This window comes from Coccinella septempunctata, chromosome 1 (assembly GCF_907165205.1).
Source record: "Coccinella septempunctata chromosome 1, icCocSept1.1, whole genome shotgun sequence".
Lineage (NCBI taxonomy): Eukaryota > Metazoa > Arthropoda > Insecta > Coleoptera > Coccinellidae > Coccinella > Coccinella septempunctata.
Genome location: NC_058189.1, coordinates 65,433,709 through 65,445,149, shown reverse-complemented (window position 1 = coordinate 65,445,149; position 11,441 = coordinate 65,433,709). Strand labels below are relative to the sequence as shown.

Here is an 11,441-nt window from a genome sequence, read left to right as displayed (position 1 = left end):
CTGATTTAACCTAATTTTTTTTTAATTCAATCTACCTCTCTTTGATTGTTTAATTTTTAACAACAAAAAATTCATGCAGTTTGGAAATCGAAGACACCTACAATAAAGTAAATTTAAGATGGCCGCTGCTCCTGGATCTGCTATGGACTCTTTGAGTGCTGCGTTGAAATGCAACATAATACCCAATCAAGAATATCTCCTCCAGGGTTCAGTTTTAGACCAATATGTTGAAATACTGCTGCATAGGCTACGAGGACTTTGTGATAACGTTGACAGTGGTCCTGAATCCTTTCACGATCATGAGTTGAGTTTCACACTGAGGGCACAGGGAACAGGCTCTGCACCTATGGTATTGCCTTTGCGTGTCAGAAGAGCCTTAGATTTACCAGATTCGCCGTGGCAACTTCGATATGTAGGACAACAGGAACTTGGTGATAAAAACAGGCCCACTATAGTTCGATCTAGCATCGATATGGCTTGCAGCTCCTCCGTTGTTGAGTTTTTAACTGAACTAGGATGTCGTATGGATTTTGAATATATTGCTAGAGGTTATATGTTCCGAAAAGGACGAATGAAAATAACTGTTTCAAAGATATTCAAAATGGGTAATATGAATAGTAAACCCGGTGAAGGAGTTGAACCTATCTCTCAAAGTTATTTAGTGGAATTGTCTGTTTTGGCACCAACTGGCCAGGATGCTATCGCTGAAGACATGAGGGTATTCGCAGAACAACTTAAACCTTTAGTGCAGCTGGAGAAGATTGATTATAAGAGGCTCGGGACCATGCCATAACTTGAATCTTATTTTATTGATTTTGATGTATTGTAAAATCACAACTATCAACATCTCTATTTTTTCTCATATTTCTCTTTTCAATTAGCATGACAAACGTTCAAAGGACTAGGGTTGTATATTACAAGATACTATTAAAACTAAGTGGAAGTAACTAGGGCCTAAGCTGAGATTATGATTTCTGATCATTAATGTAGAAATAAGACTGAATACTTTTTATATGTTGTTTGTAGTGTTATTTTGGCCATATGTTGTGTATGATGAAATAATAAATTTTGAAGTACCAATATATTATTCCAGTGGTTTATTGGACGAGTAGGAACTTGTTACTAGAATTTGAAATCTTTGATTTTATGTTGCTCTATGGTAGGAAAGAAAAAATACAGATAGAAAGAAGGCGTTGCTGCGATTTTGAATCCCAATCAATGAAAGCCAAAGATATTACACGTAATAATAATATCTTAGATGAAAATTGCATACTAATTTTTCATACATTGCACACTCGGTATCCCGAATTACAGTTCAGAACCGATTCCGAACTGTGGTCGCCACCACAGAACACTAAGGTACAAAAACCAAAGAGGTTCCTCTTTGCAAAAACACTAGGAAATAAAATAAAAAAGAAGAAGTAAGATGTCGTTTATTCTATGACCCTTTGCTTTAACCTTAAAAAAAAGTCACACAATTTGTTTGTTGTCTTCGCCGCTTTACCATATTAGTGATACTACCCACGTTTTCGGAGTTTTGATTATTCTCTGACTAGAAGCAAAATGTATCTTATGTACTATTTAGACGATAAAGGCAAAAGGGTGTATACTTTGGAGGTAAGACATTGTGCATTTTATTTGACTCTCACGATTAGATCTTGTTTTGAGATAGATTCTTTTTGGCTGGACTTAACTTTACAGTGATCGATTTTGTTCGTAATTTTTTTGTATATGCAGACTTTTTTTGATTCAGAAAGTAGAATTTGAAATACCTTTCGCGATGGTTTTTGGCCATAATGAACTTTTTAATTTTATAAGGAGTAATGAGGTTTTATAATTTCAGAAAACAGCACCAGACGGGAAACCAACCATATCGGCTCATCCTGGTAAGTTGATGAAAATATGCATGTAAGTTGAAATTTATATTAAGTTGTTTTATATTTTTAGCACGTTTCTCACCTGAGGATAAATATTCCAAGGAAAGGATAATGATCAAAGCGCGATTTGGTTTATTGAAAACTCAACAGCTGGCACCTGAATATTAGGAATAAGCTCTATAGATAAGTTAAATAATAATTTTGTCACCTACTGAAATGTAAATGCATTTGGAAAAGAGAAAAATTAAAAGCTTCGATAAAATGAAACTTCATAAAAGTAAATTTTAGATTTTGAATTAAAAACAAATTCCATCATGTAAATCAATAGTGGAGATCTATGAAATTGCAATGTATTCAATACAGAAAAAATTGTTCAAGTGGTTCCTTCGAATAACTGTATAGTCCACATCTCCCAATATGTTCATTTATAAATAGAAATAAATTGTCTGTATAGAAATGATACTGTTAGCTGATAAAAATTGTGATATACTACAGAATAAAGACATGTGATTTAAATAAACTAGACATATTCATTCTCTATTTAATTCTTGACTGAATATTTACAGAAATATACTTGCAATTAGCAAATTATATATTCCAAAAAAGGAAAGTTAATTCAAATCAATGAGAAATCTTTGTTCAAATAATGTTGATTATTGTTCTGTGGGCTGCACGCATTCGCATATCAGGTTCATAGACTAGCACATGACATTGTGTACAAAGATTATTGTGTATTTATATTAGTGTTCTGTGATCATGTTCAGCACAAGAACTTTTGATAGTTTTGATTGATTGAATCTCAACAAAAATTAAATTGATATGATGTTTAATAAAAAAGAAAAAAACATTTTTTCCTGCCACACCAAAAATTCAAACTACCATGTGAAGCTGTTGTCTGGAAATTTCGAAAAAAATGGTGAGGACTTTCCTTTGGGTAGCAGAATATTTTTGAGAAGTGTCCTCATTGAAGAAATAGGAGTTGTTTCAACGTATATAAGAAAACAGTGGATTTTTATGCAGAATTTGGTATTGCTAGACAGTAATCCATCATTCAAAGAAGTAGTTCAAGCTAGGTTGGATGTGAATGAGGGATTAATGGCCATATATCAATATGTACACAACTTGTCTGAACCGGCAAAACAAAGAGATATTTTGAATGCTGTTAACTCAATATCCGCTTCAGTACTTCCTCTTGAAACTTTTGAGGAAAAAATTTTGATCAAATTATGTTATTCAACTAAACAAGGCACAAACTGTCCTATATATGAATATTTCCATAGTTATTTGGAAATACAGTTTTACATATTATTGATAAGATTAAAATGTGATAGTAGGAGAAATACTATTGAAGAAAACATATCACAAATTATGAGCAACCTAGTTGTTTTGGCTAGGAAGTACTTTGTTAAAGAATTTGAAGTAGCTAACACTTCTTTTATATGTCCCTGTGTTGGAAATTTTTGGAAAATTATTTACCTCGTTTTGGTGAAGAAATTTAACTGTGATATATTCTGGGAAAATATTAAAATAATCTTGAAAGATGATGATGCTCTGTTCAGTTTCTGGCTATTGAAAGATATTGCCAGCATGGATTATCCAGAGATGGAAGGAAAGGTTATATCGGATGTTTCACCCAGTTTCGAATTTGTGAGAGAAAAATTCACGAATTCTTTAAACACATCATCTGATATTTCAAAACATTTGAAAATGCTTTATCCAATAATCAGTGAAGAATGGTCAAATGATAAAAAACTTGAATTTTTATTAGTACTCTGGGATCATTTCAGTAAACGATTGAATATTTCATCGAAATATAAACCTGGTATGTACATTAGTTGTATCGAGTTCACAGAAGTTTTAGATATCATTATATTCAGCCCCAGAGATTGTGAAGATGATTTTGAAATATTCATCGGTTTGCTCAATTATTATTTATCTCAGCAGCCAAAGAACTGGGGAAAAGTGAAGTGTAGGATATTTTCTCAATTGAGTCCTTTCAAAATAGGGAATTTGGATGAAGTTGGAATATATAGGGTATTTCAATTACTTATTGGTTTAATTCGAGTGAACCATGAAGAATTGAGCAAAAAAATAGCATCTGTGTTTGGAGGTTTAAAAGAGACTATGATAAATTCTACAAATGTCAACATTTATGTTTCTTTTGTGAGTTTCTAGTTTTCCATTATAAGATACATATTTCATGTTCATACAAAATAATGAAATGATCTTTTGTCATTTTAGATCATCAGGATGGTAAGAGAAAACAGAGTGATAGACAAAATATCACCACCATTGGTGAAAACACTGCAGGATGCTTCAGAAAATCAGAACAACTTTCACATCATCAAAGAATTTTTTAATGGTTTCTATCAGATTGTGAAATTCAGTAAAAGTTTGCAACTGCACCAATGGACACTCATCGATCAATGGATAATAAAATATTTAGCTACATGCTATCTCCCTGACCTAGAAGCTGCATTGAAAACCTTGCTTTACTTGATGAGAAAAATAAATTCTGAAGAATCATGGTCACACTGGCAAGATACCTTCAAAAAGAACATTTATCCTGTTTTGAAACAAATTGGAAACAATTCATCGTGTCCTTGTTGCGTTGGAGAGATGGCTGCAGAAATGAGCAAATCATCGCCAGATATAATGAATGATGCGTTTAGTTTTTTCACAGCAGAAGCTATACACTACAAAGTGACCAAAACGTATCTTTGTAATATTTTAAAGGATTACCCAACAGATGTTTCTCTAACCCAACCTCAAGAAAAGAGTGCCATTCAGTGTTGGATTAGAATATGCTTATTCTCTACTCAAAACTTTGAAGAGATAACAACTAATATAATGAAACTAGAAAGCATGCCTTCATGTATAAAAAAAGAAGTTTTGGATCTTTCGGATCCCCTTATACATTTCATAGAAATCTTGGGTTTGAACAAAAGTTTATTTTTGAGTTCTCCAGTTTTGAGCCGATTTTGTGGCATGTGTTTTGAGAGTCTGGATCAAAGCTTATCCATACATCTACCGCAGATAAAAGACGAGGCAGTTATTATTAGAATTTACACTTATCTAGCGATAGCTCTGTTGAAATGTAATACTTTGCTGTATGACAGGCACAAAATGTCTACTCCGGCAACCAAACTGATATCCTGTTTGCTATTTCCAACAGAATTCGTTATGGGAAAAATATCTCATCCCTTTCTGGGAGCAATAAGAAAAACTTGGCATTTATATTTCCAAGCAATGCTCAAATTAGGTCAAGATAATGATGCTTATGTACAAAGAACATTAAGAGACTTGATTTCAAAGTATATTCCGTATTACTCAGTGGCAGAATCTCCAATATATTTATGTTTGACACGAGAGAGCAGTGCCAAGGTAATTTTTGAAAAGGTCAGTACAATATATTTTAAGCATCCCACCAAAGAAAATGAACAGAATGTCCTCAAAGCCCTGAAAATCTTGAACGAATTTGTCAAATCCAGTACGTCAGTCAGTTTACTTAACATTGTTGTACAAGAAACTCTGTTTGGATTGTGTGAAGTCTATATATTTCACAGTCAAAGAAACTTTGCTTTGAATATCATCATGTATATTGTAACTTGTCAGTTTTATGACCAATTGAAGGAAGAAGTTCTGAAGAGTCTTCTACTTCTAACTGAGAAGCATTTAGCATTCAATTCGAAGACTTATTTTAATTTAGTAACAATTCTGGCAAAAACGATTCCCAGTGAAATTTTAATTCTGAAGGAGAGCATTGTGGAAAAGATTAAGAATATCGAAAGGATAAGAGGAATCGGTTATGATGAAAATTTGAGAAGTTATCTGAGTACTTTGAAGGCTAATTTGAACTGTTGATTTGATATTTATTAAAAATGTTATAATTTTTTCTGTTTGTTATTTGCTTTTTGAATTTTGTGATAAATATGTGATTCTGAATATTCAGTCACTATTTATCATAATCAAATATGGAAGTCAATGAAGATGTATGAAGGAATTAAATATTTTGAATGATTCCAAGAAAATTACCAACCCAGTAAAAAATAACGTTATATTTCAGATAATTTCATAAAATCCAATTCAAATGTGAAGTTCTCTTTACAATTCAATAATTGAAACGTATAATTCAACATAATAAAATTTCAACTGATATAGAAATCTAGGAATTCTAAATAAATTATACACATTATTTGGGAACCATTATCACAAATTATGAAAACTTACGTTCTTGTAATGAACTCATAATGAAAAATGCTCTTAAAGCTATATTATTAATCAAATTCAATAATTAGTATATCTCTATCACTCCTGATGCAGGATCTACCTGTTGTAGAGAAACATCATGATCATCCCCAAGGAATGCAGTTTTTGAATGTTCAGCAGGAACATCTTCATGCAATATGGGTTCCATTGGCAAGGGTTCAATGATGCCCCCTTGCAAATGGTACCTTTCAGCTAACTCATATAATGACTCTGTAACTCCAAGAACAGTATTTATGGGCAATCCTGTAGATTCAGTTTCTTCAAATGTTTGGCTTTCATAGTCATCTCTGTAGGAGTCTTCTGAGAATATTTTTTTTGACCTCCGTCCCCTTTTTTTTGCCGGTTCTCCATTTTTTCTTAATTTAATAGACTTCTCGTTATTCTTCTCATTCTCAATGACTTCAGGTTTTTTTTCAATTTTTATCTCTGTTTTTTCTATAATACTATCATAATCAATTTTACTTTTATTCACAAGAACATCAGCTCTTATGATATCTTCAAAGTCGATCATGTTTTCACAGCTTTGTTTATTTTTCGGAATATCTGGTTCCAGTTCTCTGTCCTTGCATTTAGTGATAATACAGTTGGTGGCACTCACTTGGTTTACCTTGGCAGTAATTTTTGGTTTCGAAGAATTCTTCGTTACGATATCTGAACTTTCTTGTTTTTGTGCTTTTCCCAATTCAAAGTCTTCATCATCAGAACGCAACACCTCTGTACCGGTAAGGACATTGGTATCATTTTCTTCCAACGCATCATAATCAAAGTCTTCAGCAAAATTAGCTTCCTTCCTTTGTCTCAGGCTATACTTTTTTGGTTTAGATACTTCATCTGGTTCTTCCTCGTAAAATTCATCGGTATCGCTTTCATCACTAGATGTTGTAATATGTTTTTTTTGATATCTTCTTTTAACCATTATAAATTGATTACGAAAATATTGAAAATGGCTACTTGAAGGTTAAAATTTTTTGTTTATTTTTTTACCATTTCTGTGAAATCACAAATCTTTTATACATAGAATATTATCAAATATTATAGAGAATCTGATATCTTTTTCATATGAGGTATGAATACTTTCATATGCTACTTTTTCCATCAGAGTAGATCATTTCTTTTGAAAACAGAATTGAAGAACACCTTAATATATTTCTAACTGGAATTCGTTAGAATTCTGAAGATTGACAAATGTCTTCTTGAAGAAGACAAATGACAGATTACTCTATTTGTAATCAAAAATGTATACAAAAAGTATTTATCTTAAAACGAAATAATTTCTGATTTCGTTGTTTTTATTCACCACTCACTCAATAAATAAACCAAAGTGTTGTATTGTAGTGTCACTTAAATGTGCAAGTAAAAGTATATTTGGAGACTAGGACTTTCCTACTGGACAATATGAATCCGATGTATGATTTCATACAGAGGAACAGAGTTCTAGCTAAAATCGAAAAAGCCCATCAGTCCAAAGCTTCCAATTTAGAGTTGGACGATTTTGATCTCAACCATTTTCCTGAAGCTTTATTAAATTGTACTGAATTAACATGTTTAAATTTAGGACACAATAGACTGACATCATTACCTGTACAACTATTTCAACTTAACAATATCCTTAACTTGAATCTTGAATATAATTCCTTGGATAAGTTTCCAACAGTACTGAAAGATCTTCCAAATCTGACAACATTGAATATAAGTCATAATCCAATTAGATCTCTGGCTTGCATCGGGGGACTTGTTAATTTGGAAGTGTTATGGTGTAATAGTTGCTGTTTACAATCATTACCAGAAGAAATTGGAAATTTGGTGAAACTCAATACCTTAGGAGCAAGACATAATCAGCTGTTGAACCTGCCAAAATCTATTTGTAACTTGGAAAAATTAAGGTATTTTATTTTTATATTTTCAAAGTTTGTTGATAAAAAGTTGAATAATCTTTTTCAGATGGCTCACCCTTGAAGATAATAAATTACATTCGATACCAAAGAAGTTTGAATGTTTGCAGCAGTTGATTCATTTGAATTTGAACAGAAACAATTTCAATTATATTCCTTTGCAACTAACAAAATTAAAAAATTTACGATATTTGCACCTACAAAGTAATGAAATTTATATAGTTCCAGATGCAATAATTAGCAATATGGATTATGTCAAAATAAACTTATTGAAAAACCCTCTATCATATCCAGAAGAGTTGAATAGAGTGAGTAAAATAAATTGCGTCTTTTGTAGTATGATTTCGAAGTAATTTACATTGATAATGTGAATTGATCAATCCAATTTTCAGTTATACCCAAATTTAATTTTACCTGGGATAGAACTACACAATGGACTAGAAGACTTTCAGTTAGATTCTGACGATAGCAGCTCTGACGATTGGGAAAATAGTTTAGGAAGTTCTGAATTGTACTATTCACATTCAGAATCCAGTAGTGAAGAGGAAGAAGTACTGGTTGAAATACCGAAATTGTCTAAATATCTCGTCACTTTTTGAAATCAAGGCTGTTAGTATACCAAATTTATTTGTTTTTATCGTTATCAATACTGAAAAAGTTTACTTTTGATAGTTATAACCATTTTTTAAGAGTTTTATGTGGGTTATTGTGAATTAACTAAATTAAATATGTTGATATCAGTTTCATGATCATTTGCTTGGTTTTTTCTATATATTCTATGTTCTAGTAGGTAGGCTATGATTTACTTGTCGTATGTCAAAAAGTGACACAATAGGTTTGTCAACAAAAAGGAAGTGTCAACAGTTGTCCTGACTTTCAAATGAAAACAAATTTAATTATTCATTTCATATTTATATCATAACCCTTGTGGTTTTCAATCAGGTTTATTCTTTTTTTCTGGCGGTTCTTCACTTGTACCCGAGTCGTCTAAAATATTTTTTGGTTGAGTCTTTGCGTAAGCAGGTGTTATCCAATATGGATTCTCTGCCGCGTCTTTAGCATACTTGAGAATTGCTTCTCTGGGATCCTGATCGTCGTTCACCCTCTTGCTCAAACCGAGGTTCCTTATTACAAAACTACTCAAGGTGCTTCCGCTCGATGCCACCCTACCACCTTGACCGGATGTGATTGGTAGATCAGGCCTTCTAGATTTGACTGGATCTAACCTGTCTTTCTCCATTTGCTTGCGACTTGTTTTCCTCCTCTCTTGTCTGAACAAGGGAAGTGCGTGAGGGGTTAAAACTTGCTGAGTACTGACAATTTCCGAGTGTTGGGCTTTCCTGTGAATTTTAGAGGCACATAGAGTTGCACCTCTGAGTGATACCTTATCATCGTAGAAGCATTTGACCAAACCGTTACCAGTACCGACAAATATCTGGTTTAGTTTGGGATGCCATGCTAACTTGATTGTATGCGAATTGGTGACTGGGATATTTTTGATTAGATTCAGATCTGGAATGCTGTAGAATGAGATACTGCCCATGTTTTGCCCTAAAATGACAATGTCATTAAAAAAATTTGAAATAAAAATTTCGACAAAAGTAACCTACCCTTGTCAAGTGAATGGCCAGTAACAGCAATTTCGTCATTAGGACTGAAAATGGCATCTGTCGTATCGTATCTAGTGAACAGATCGCCGACTTCTTTTATGCACTTTTTCATAGATCTTATATCCCACAATTTCATCGTTGAATCAAGACTTCTAGTCAACAAATAGTTTCCAATATAGGAAAACTTAATGCTAGATATTTCTGTTGGCAAATGGGCCTTACGGAGTTGGGTAGCAGGCGCTATTGAGCTCTTTCTAAGGTCCCAAAGTTGAATAGAACCATCTGCACAGCCACAGCCTATGAACATGGACCATTTTATTTCTATACCGCACTTCTAAAACTTTCGAGTACTCACCCAACACTTTGCCCTCTCGATTATAGGTAACAGAAGTAGGAGTAACTTTGAGGCCATTTTGAGCTCTACACTTGATTATAGCCTTGTGGTTTTTTCCACCATTATAGAAATCCCATGTTCGCACAGTACCATCAGCACTGCTTGTCATGAATTCTTCTCTCGTTACGGGATTCCACCCGCCACCAAATAACCCAGCTGTATGGCCTTTGGTTCTTGCCTGATCTGTTATGTACATATCTCCTTTCACGGTTTCTAATTTTTCAAAACCATCCCTATCCAATACCTACAAAAAAAGATTAAAAATATAAAGACACAGCAACAGAACAAGAAAGGTATATATACCTTTGCTTGTGAAGCTCCAGAAATGACAAGAAGCAAATCTCCTGTCCCAGAATAATATAAACCCCTTATAGGATGGTTTTCAGCTGGTTGTAAAGTCCTGAAACTTCTCAGGTTGGAATCCATACCAGCAAAATCCCAAAAACTAACATCATAATCAACAGAACCTGAAAAAAATCCGTAAGTATTCCTACATGAGTTACAGACCTTGAGAGAGAACTTCAACTGAAGGTTTCTGGAAATGAACGGTTTCAGAATTCTAACCTGAAGCGAGACGAGCACCACTAGGATCTAAATTGAGTGCTGTGACAGCTTTATTTCCATGCACTAAAGTTGCTTCTTGAGAGCAAGGAACAAAAGTTTTAGAATCAATATCTTCATTATCACTATCTTCCTCATCTTTATCCTCTTCAGTCTTGGGAGCTGGATTCCCTTTAAATATTTATAGGTCAATAAAATAAACCATTCCTAATGATATGAATGAATACCTAAATCAGCAGGTATTGGGGGTCCTATAAAATCTTCATCCTCACTCTCCTCCTCATCCTGTGGTGCTTCTTCAGGAGGTTTAGGTGGTTCTTTACTCACTGATTTAATAACTTGTTCCATCATTTCCTGGAAAAGTTCAAGTATACATCGGAAAGTTAAAGCAGAGACTCTGGTTATACTGAAAAATTATATTATCGACCAAATTTAAAATTTTAAGTTTTTGAGGGATTGTTTTCAAGTACCTGTACGTCGAAACTTTTTGCCTTTTTTCCAAATGATGTTATGCCCATCAAATTTTGAATTTTCTCCTTTTCTCTTTCTGCCTCATCGTCAAGGTTCTGGATTTCCTGAACTTTGAATGACGAAACTTGGCCTATGGAACCACTGGCTTCTATAATTTTAGAATTCTGCCCGAAATTGGCGCTAATTTTGCCAAAAGTTATTTTGTTTTTACTCATTTTAACTTATTTCGGTGTCTGGCGATTTTTCATTTTGTTTGTTTTGATATGTGGGACTGGAGCATTGAACTAAAGAAAGAAATGGAAGGGACCCGCAGTTCAGCAAATCGGTCGAAAGTGTGTCCAAAAGTGTGGGAGAGAGAAAGACTATT

The 11,441-nt window shown here is 33.4% G+C and overlaps 6 protein-coding genes across 9 annotated transcripts; 4 read left to right on the top strand and 2 right to left on the bottom strand.

Moving 5' to 3' along the window:
• LOC123311129 (mediator of RNA polymerase II transcription subunit 18) lies at positions 1 to 1,087 on the top strand. The gene has a single exon (XM_044894920.1). It carries the CDS (start codon positions 119 to 121, stop codon positions 791 to 793), a length of 675 nt encoding a protein of 224 aa, XP_044750855.1. The 5' UTR covers positions 1 to 118; the 3' UTR covers positions 794 to 1,087.
• Positions 1,088 to 1,452: 365 nt separating this feature from the next.
• Positions 1,453 to 2,397, top strand: LOC123314059 (H/ACA ribonucleoprotein complex subunit 3). The gene is made up of 3 exons (XM_044899174.1): positions 1,453 to 1,617; positions 1,844 to 1,886; positions 1,948 to 2,397. Exons 1-3 carry the CDS (start codon positions 1,564 to 1,566, stop codon positions 2,043 to 2,045), a joined length of 195 nt encoding a protein of 64 aa, XP_044755109.1. The 5' UTR covers positions 1,453 to 1,563; the 3' UTR covers positions 2,046 to 2,397.
• A 219-nt stretch (positions 2,398 to 2,616) lies between these two features.
• Positions 2,617 to 5,770, top strand: LOC123323011 (protein MMS22-like). 4 transcript variants are annotated; one of them, XM_044911186.1, is made up of 3 exons: positions 3,557 to 3,699; positions 3,755 to 4,040; positions 4,119 to 5,770. In XM_044911186.1, exons 2-3 carry the CDS (start codon positions 4,002 to 4,004, stop codon positions 5,739 to 5,741), a joined length of 1,662 nt encoding a protein of 553 aa, XP_044767121.1. In that variant the 5' UTR covers positions 3,557 to 3,699; positions 3,755 to 4,001; the 3' UTR covers positions 5,742 to 5,770. The 4 variants fall into 4 exon arrangements, with proteins under 4 accessions (XP_044767122.1, XP_044767120.1, XP_044767121.1 ...); XM_044911187.1 differs by lacking the exons at positions 3,557 to 3,699; positions 3,755 to 4,040 and adding an exon at positions 2,617 to 2,793; XM_044911185.1 differs by having other exon boundaries at positions 2,617 to 4,040.
• Positions 5,771 to 5,920: 150 nt separating this feature from the next.
• Positions 5,921 to 7,128, bottom strand: LOC123323014. The gene has a single exon (XM_044911191.1). The coding sequence runs from the start codon at positions 7,060 to 7,062 to the stop codon at positions 6,172 to 6,174; it is 891 nt and encodes a 296-aa protein (XP_044767126.1). The 5' UTR covers positions 7,063 to 7,128; the 3' UTR covers positions 5,921 to 6,171.
• A 207-nt stretch (positions 7,129 to 7,335) lies between these two features.
• LOC123323013 (leucine-rich repeat protein soc-2 homolog) lies at positions 7,336 to 8,790 on the top strand. Its single transcript, XM_044911190.1, has 3 exons — positions 7,336 to 8,029; positions 8,088 to 8,346; positions 8,431 to 8,790. Exons 1-3 carry the CDS (start codon positions 7,542 to 7,544, stop codon positions 8,635 to 8,637), a joined length of 954 nt encoding a protein of 317 aa, XP_044767125.1. The 5' UTR covers positions 7,336 to 7,541; the 3' UTR covers positions 8,638 to 8,790.
• A 112-nt stretch (positions 8,791 to 8,902) lies between these two features.
• On the bottom strand, positions 8,903 to 11,351 carry LOC123323012 (gastrulation defective protein 1 homolog). Its single transcript, XM_044911189.1, has 7 exons — positions 11,074 to 11,351; positions 10,831 to 10,957; positions 10,607 to 10,774; positions 10,346 to 10,509; positions 10,004 to 10,286; positions 9,649 to 9,945; positions 8,903 to 9,589 (listed from the first exon to the last, which is right to left on the bottom strand). The coding sequence occupies exons 1-7, from the start codon at positions 11,287 to 11,289 to the stop codon at positions 8,973 to 8,975; spliced, it is 1,872 nt and encodes a 623-aa protein (XP_044767124.1). The 5' UTR covers positions 11,290 to 11,351; the 3' UTR covers positions 8,903 to 8,972.
• Between the last annotated feature and the right edge of the window lie 90 nt (positions 11,352 to 11,441).

Excerpts from the sequence above, each read along its gene's own strand:
- LOC123323014 (XM_044911191.1), bottom strand. The coding sequence starts at position 7,062 with ATGGTTAAAAGAAGATATCAAAAAAAACATATTACAACATCTAGTGAT.
- LOC123323012 (XM_044911189.1), bottom strand. The coding sequence starts at position 11,289 with ATGAGTAAAAACAAAATAACTTTTGGCAAAATTAGCGCCAATTTCGGG. Across the intron at positions 10,775-10,830 it reads CCCAATACCTGCTGATTTAG|GGAATCCAGCTCCCAAGACT; the intron begins GTATTCATTCAT and ends AAATATTTAAAG. Across the intron at positions 9,590-9,648 it reads TGGCCATTCACTTGACAAGG|GGCAAAACATGGGCAGTATC; the intron begins GTAGGTTACTTT and ends TTGTCATTTTAG.
- LOC123311129 (XM_044894920.1), top strand. The coding sequence starts at position 119 with ATGGCCGCTGCTCCTGGATCTGCTATGGACTCTTTGAGTGCTGCGTTG.
- LOC123323011 (XM_044911185.1), top strand. The coding sequence starts at position 2,697 with ATGATGTTTAATAAAAAAGAAAAAAACATTTTTTCCTGCCACACCAAA. Across the intron at positions 4,041-4,118 it reads TCAACATTTATGTTTCTTTT|ATCATCAGGATGGTAAGAGA; the intron begins GTGAGTTTCTAG and ends TTGTCATTTTAG.
- LOC123323013 (XM_044911190.1), top strand. The coding sequence starts at position 7,542 with ATGAATCCGATGTATGATTTCATACAGAGGAACAGAGTTCTAGCTAAA. Across the intron at positions 8,030-8,087 it reads TGTAACTTGGAAAAATTAAG|ATGGCTCACCCTTGAAGATA; the intron begins GTATTTTATTTT and ends AATCTTTTTCAG. Across the intron at positions 8,347-8,430 it reads ATCCAGAAGAGTTGAATAGA|TTATACCCAAATTTAATTTT; the intron begins GTGAGTAAAATA and ends TCCAATTTTCAG.
- LOC123314059 (XM_044899174.1), top strand. The coding sequence starts at position 1,564 with ATGTATCTTATGTACTATTTAGACGATAAAGGCAAAAGGGTGTATACT. Across the intron at positions 1,618-1,843 it reads AAAGGGTGTATACTTTGGAG|AAAACAGCACCAGACGGGAA; the intron begins GTAAGACATTGT and ends TTATAATTTCAG. Across the intron at positions 1,887-1,947 it reads AACCATATCGGCTCATCCTG|CACGTTTCTCACCTGAGGAT; the intron begins GTAAGTTGATGA and ends TTATATTTTTAG.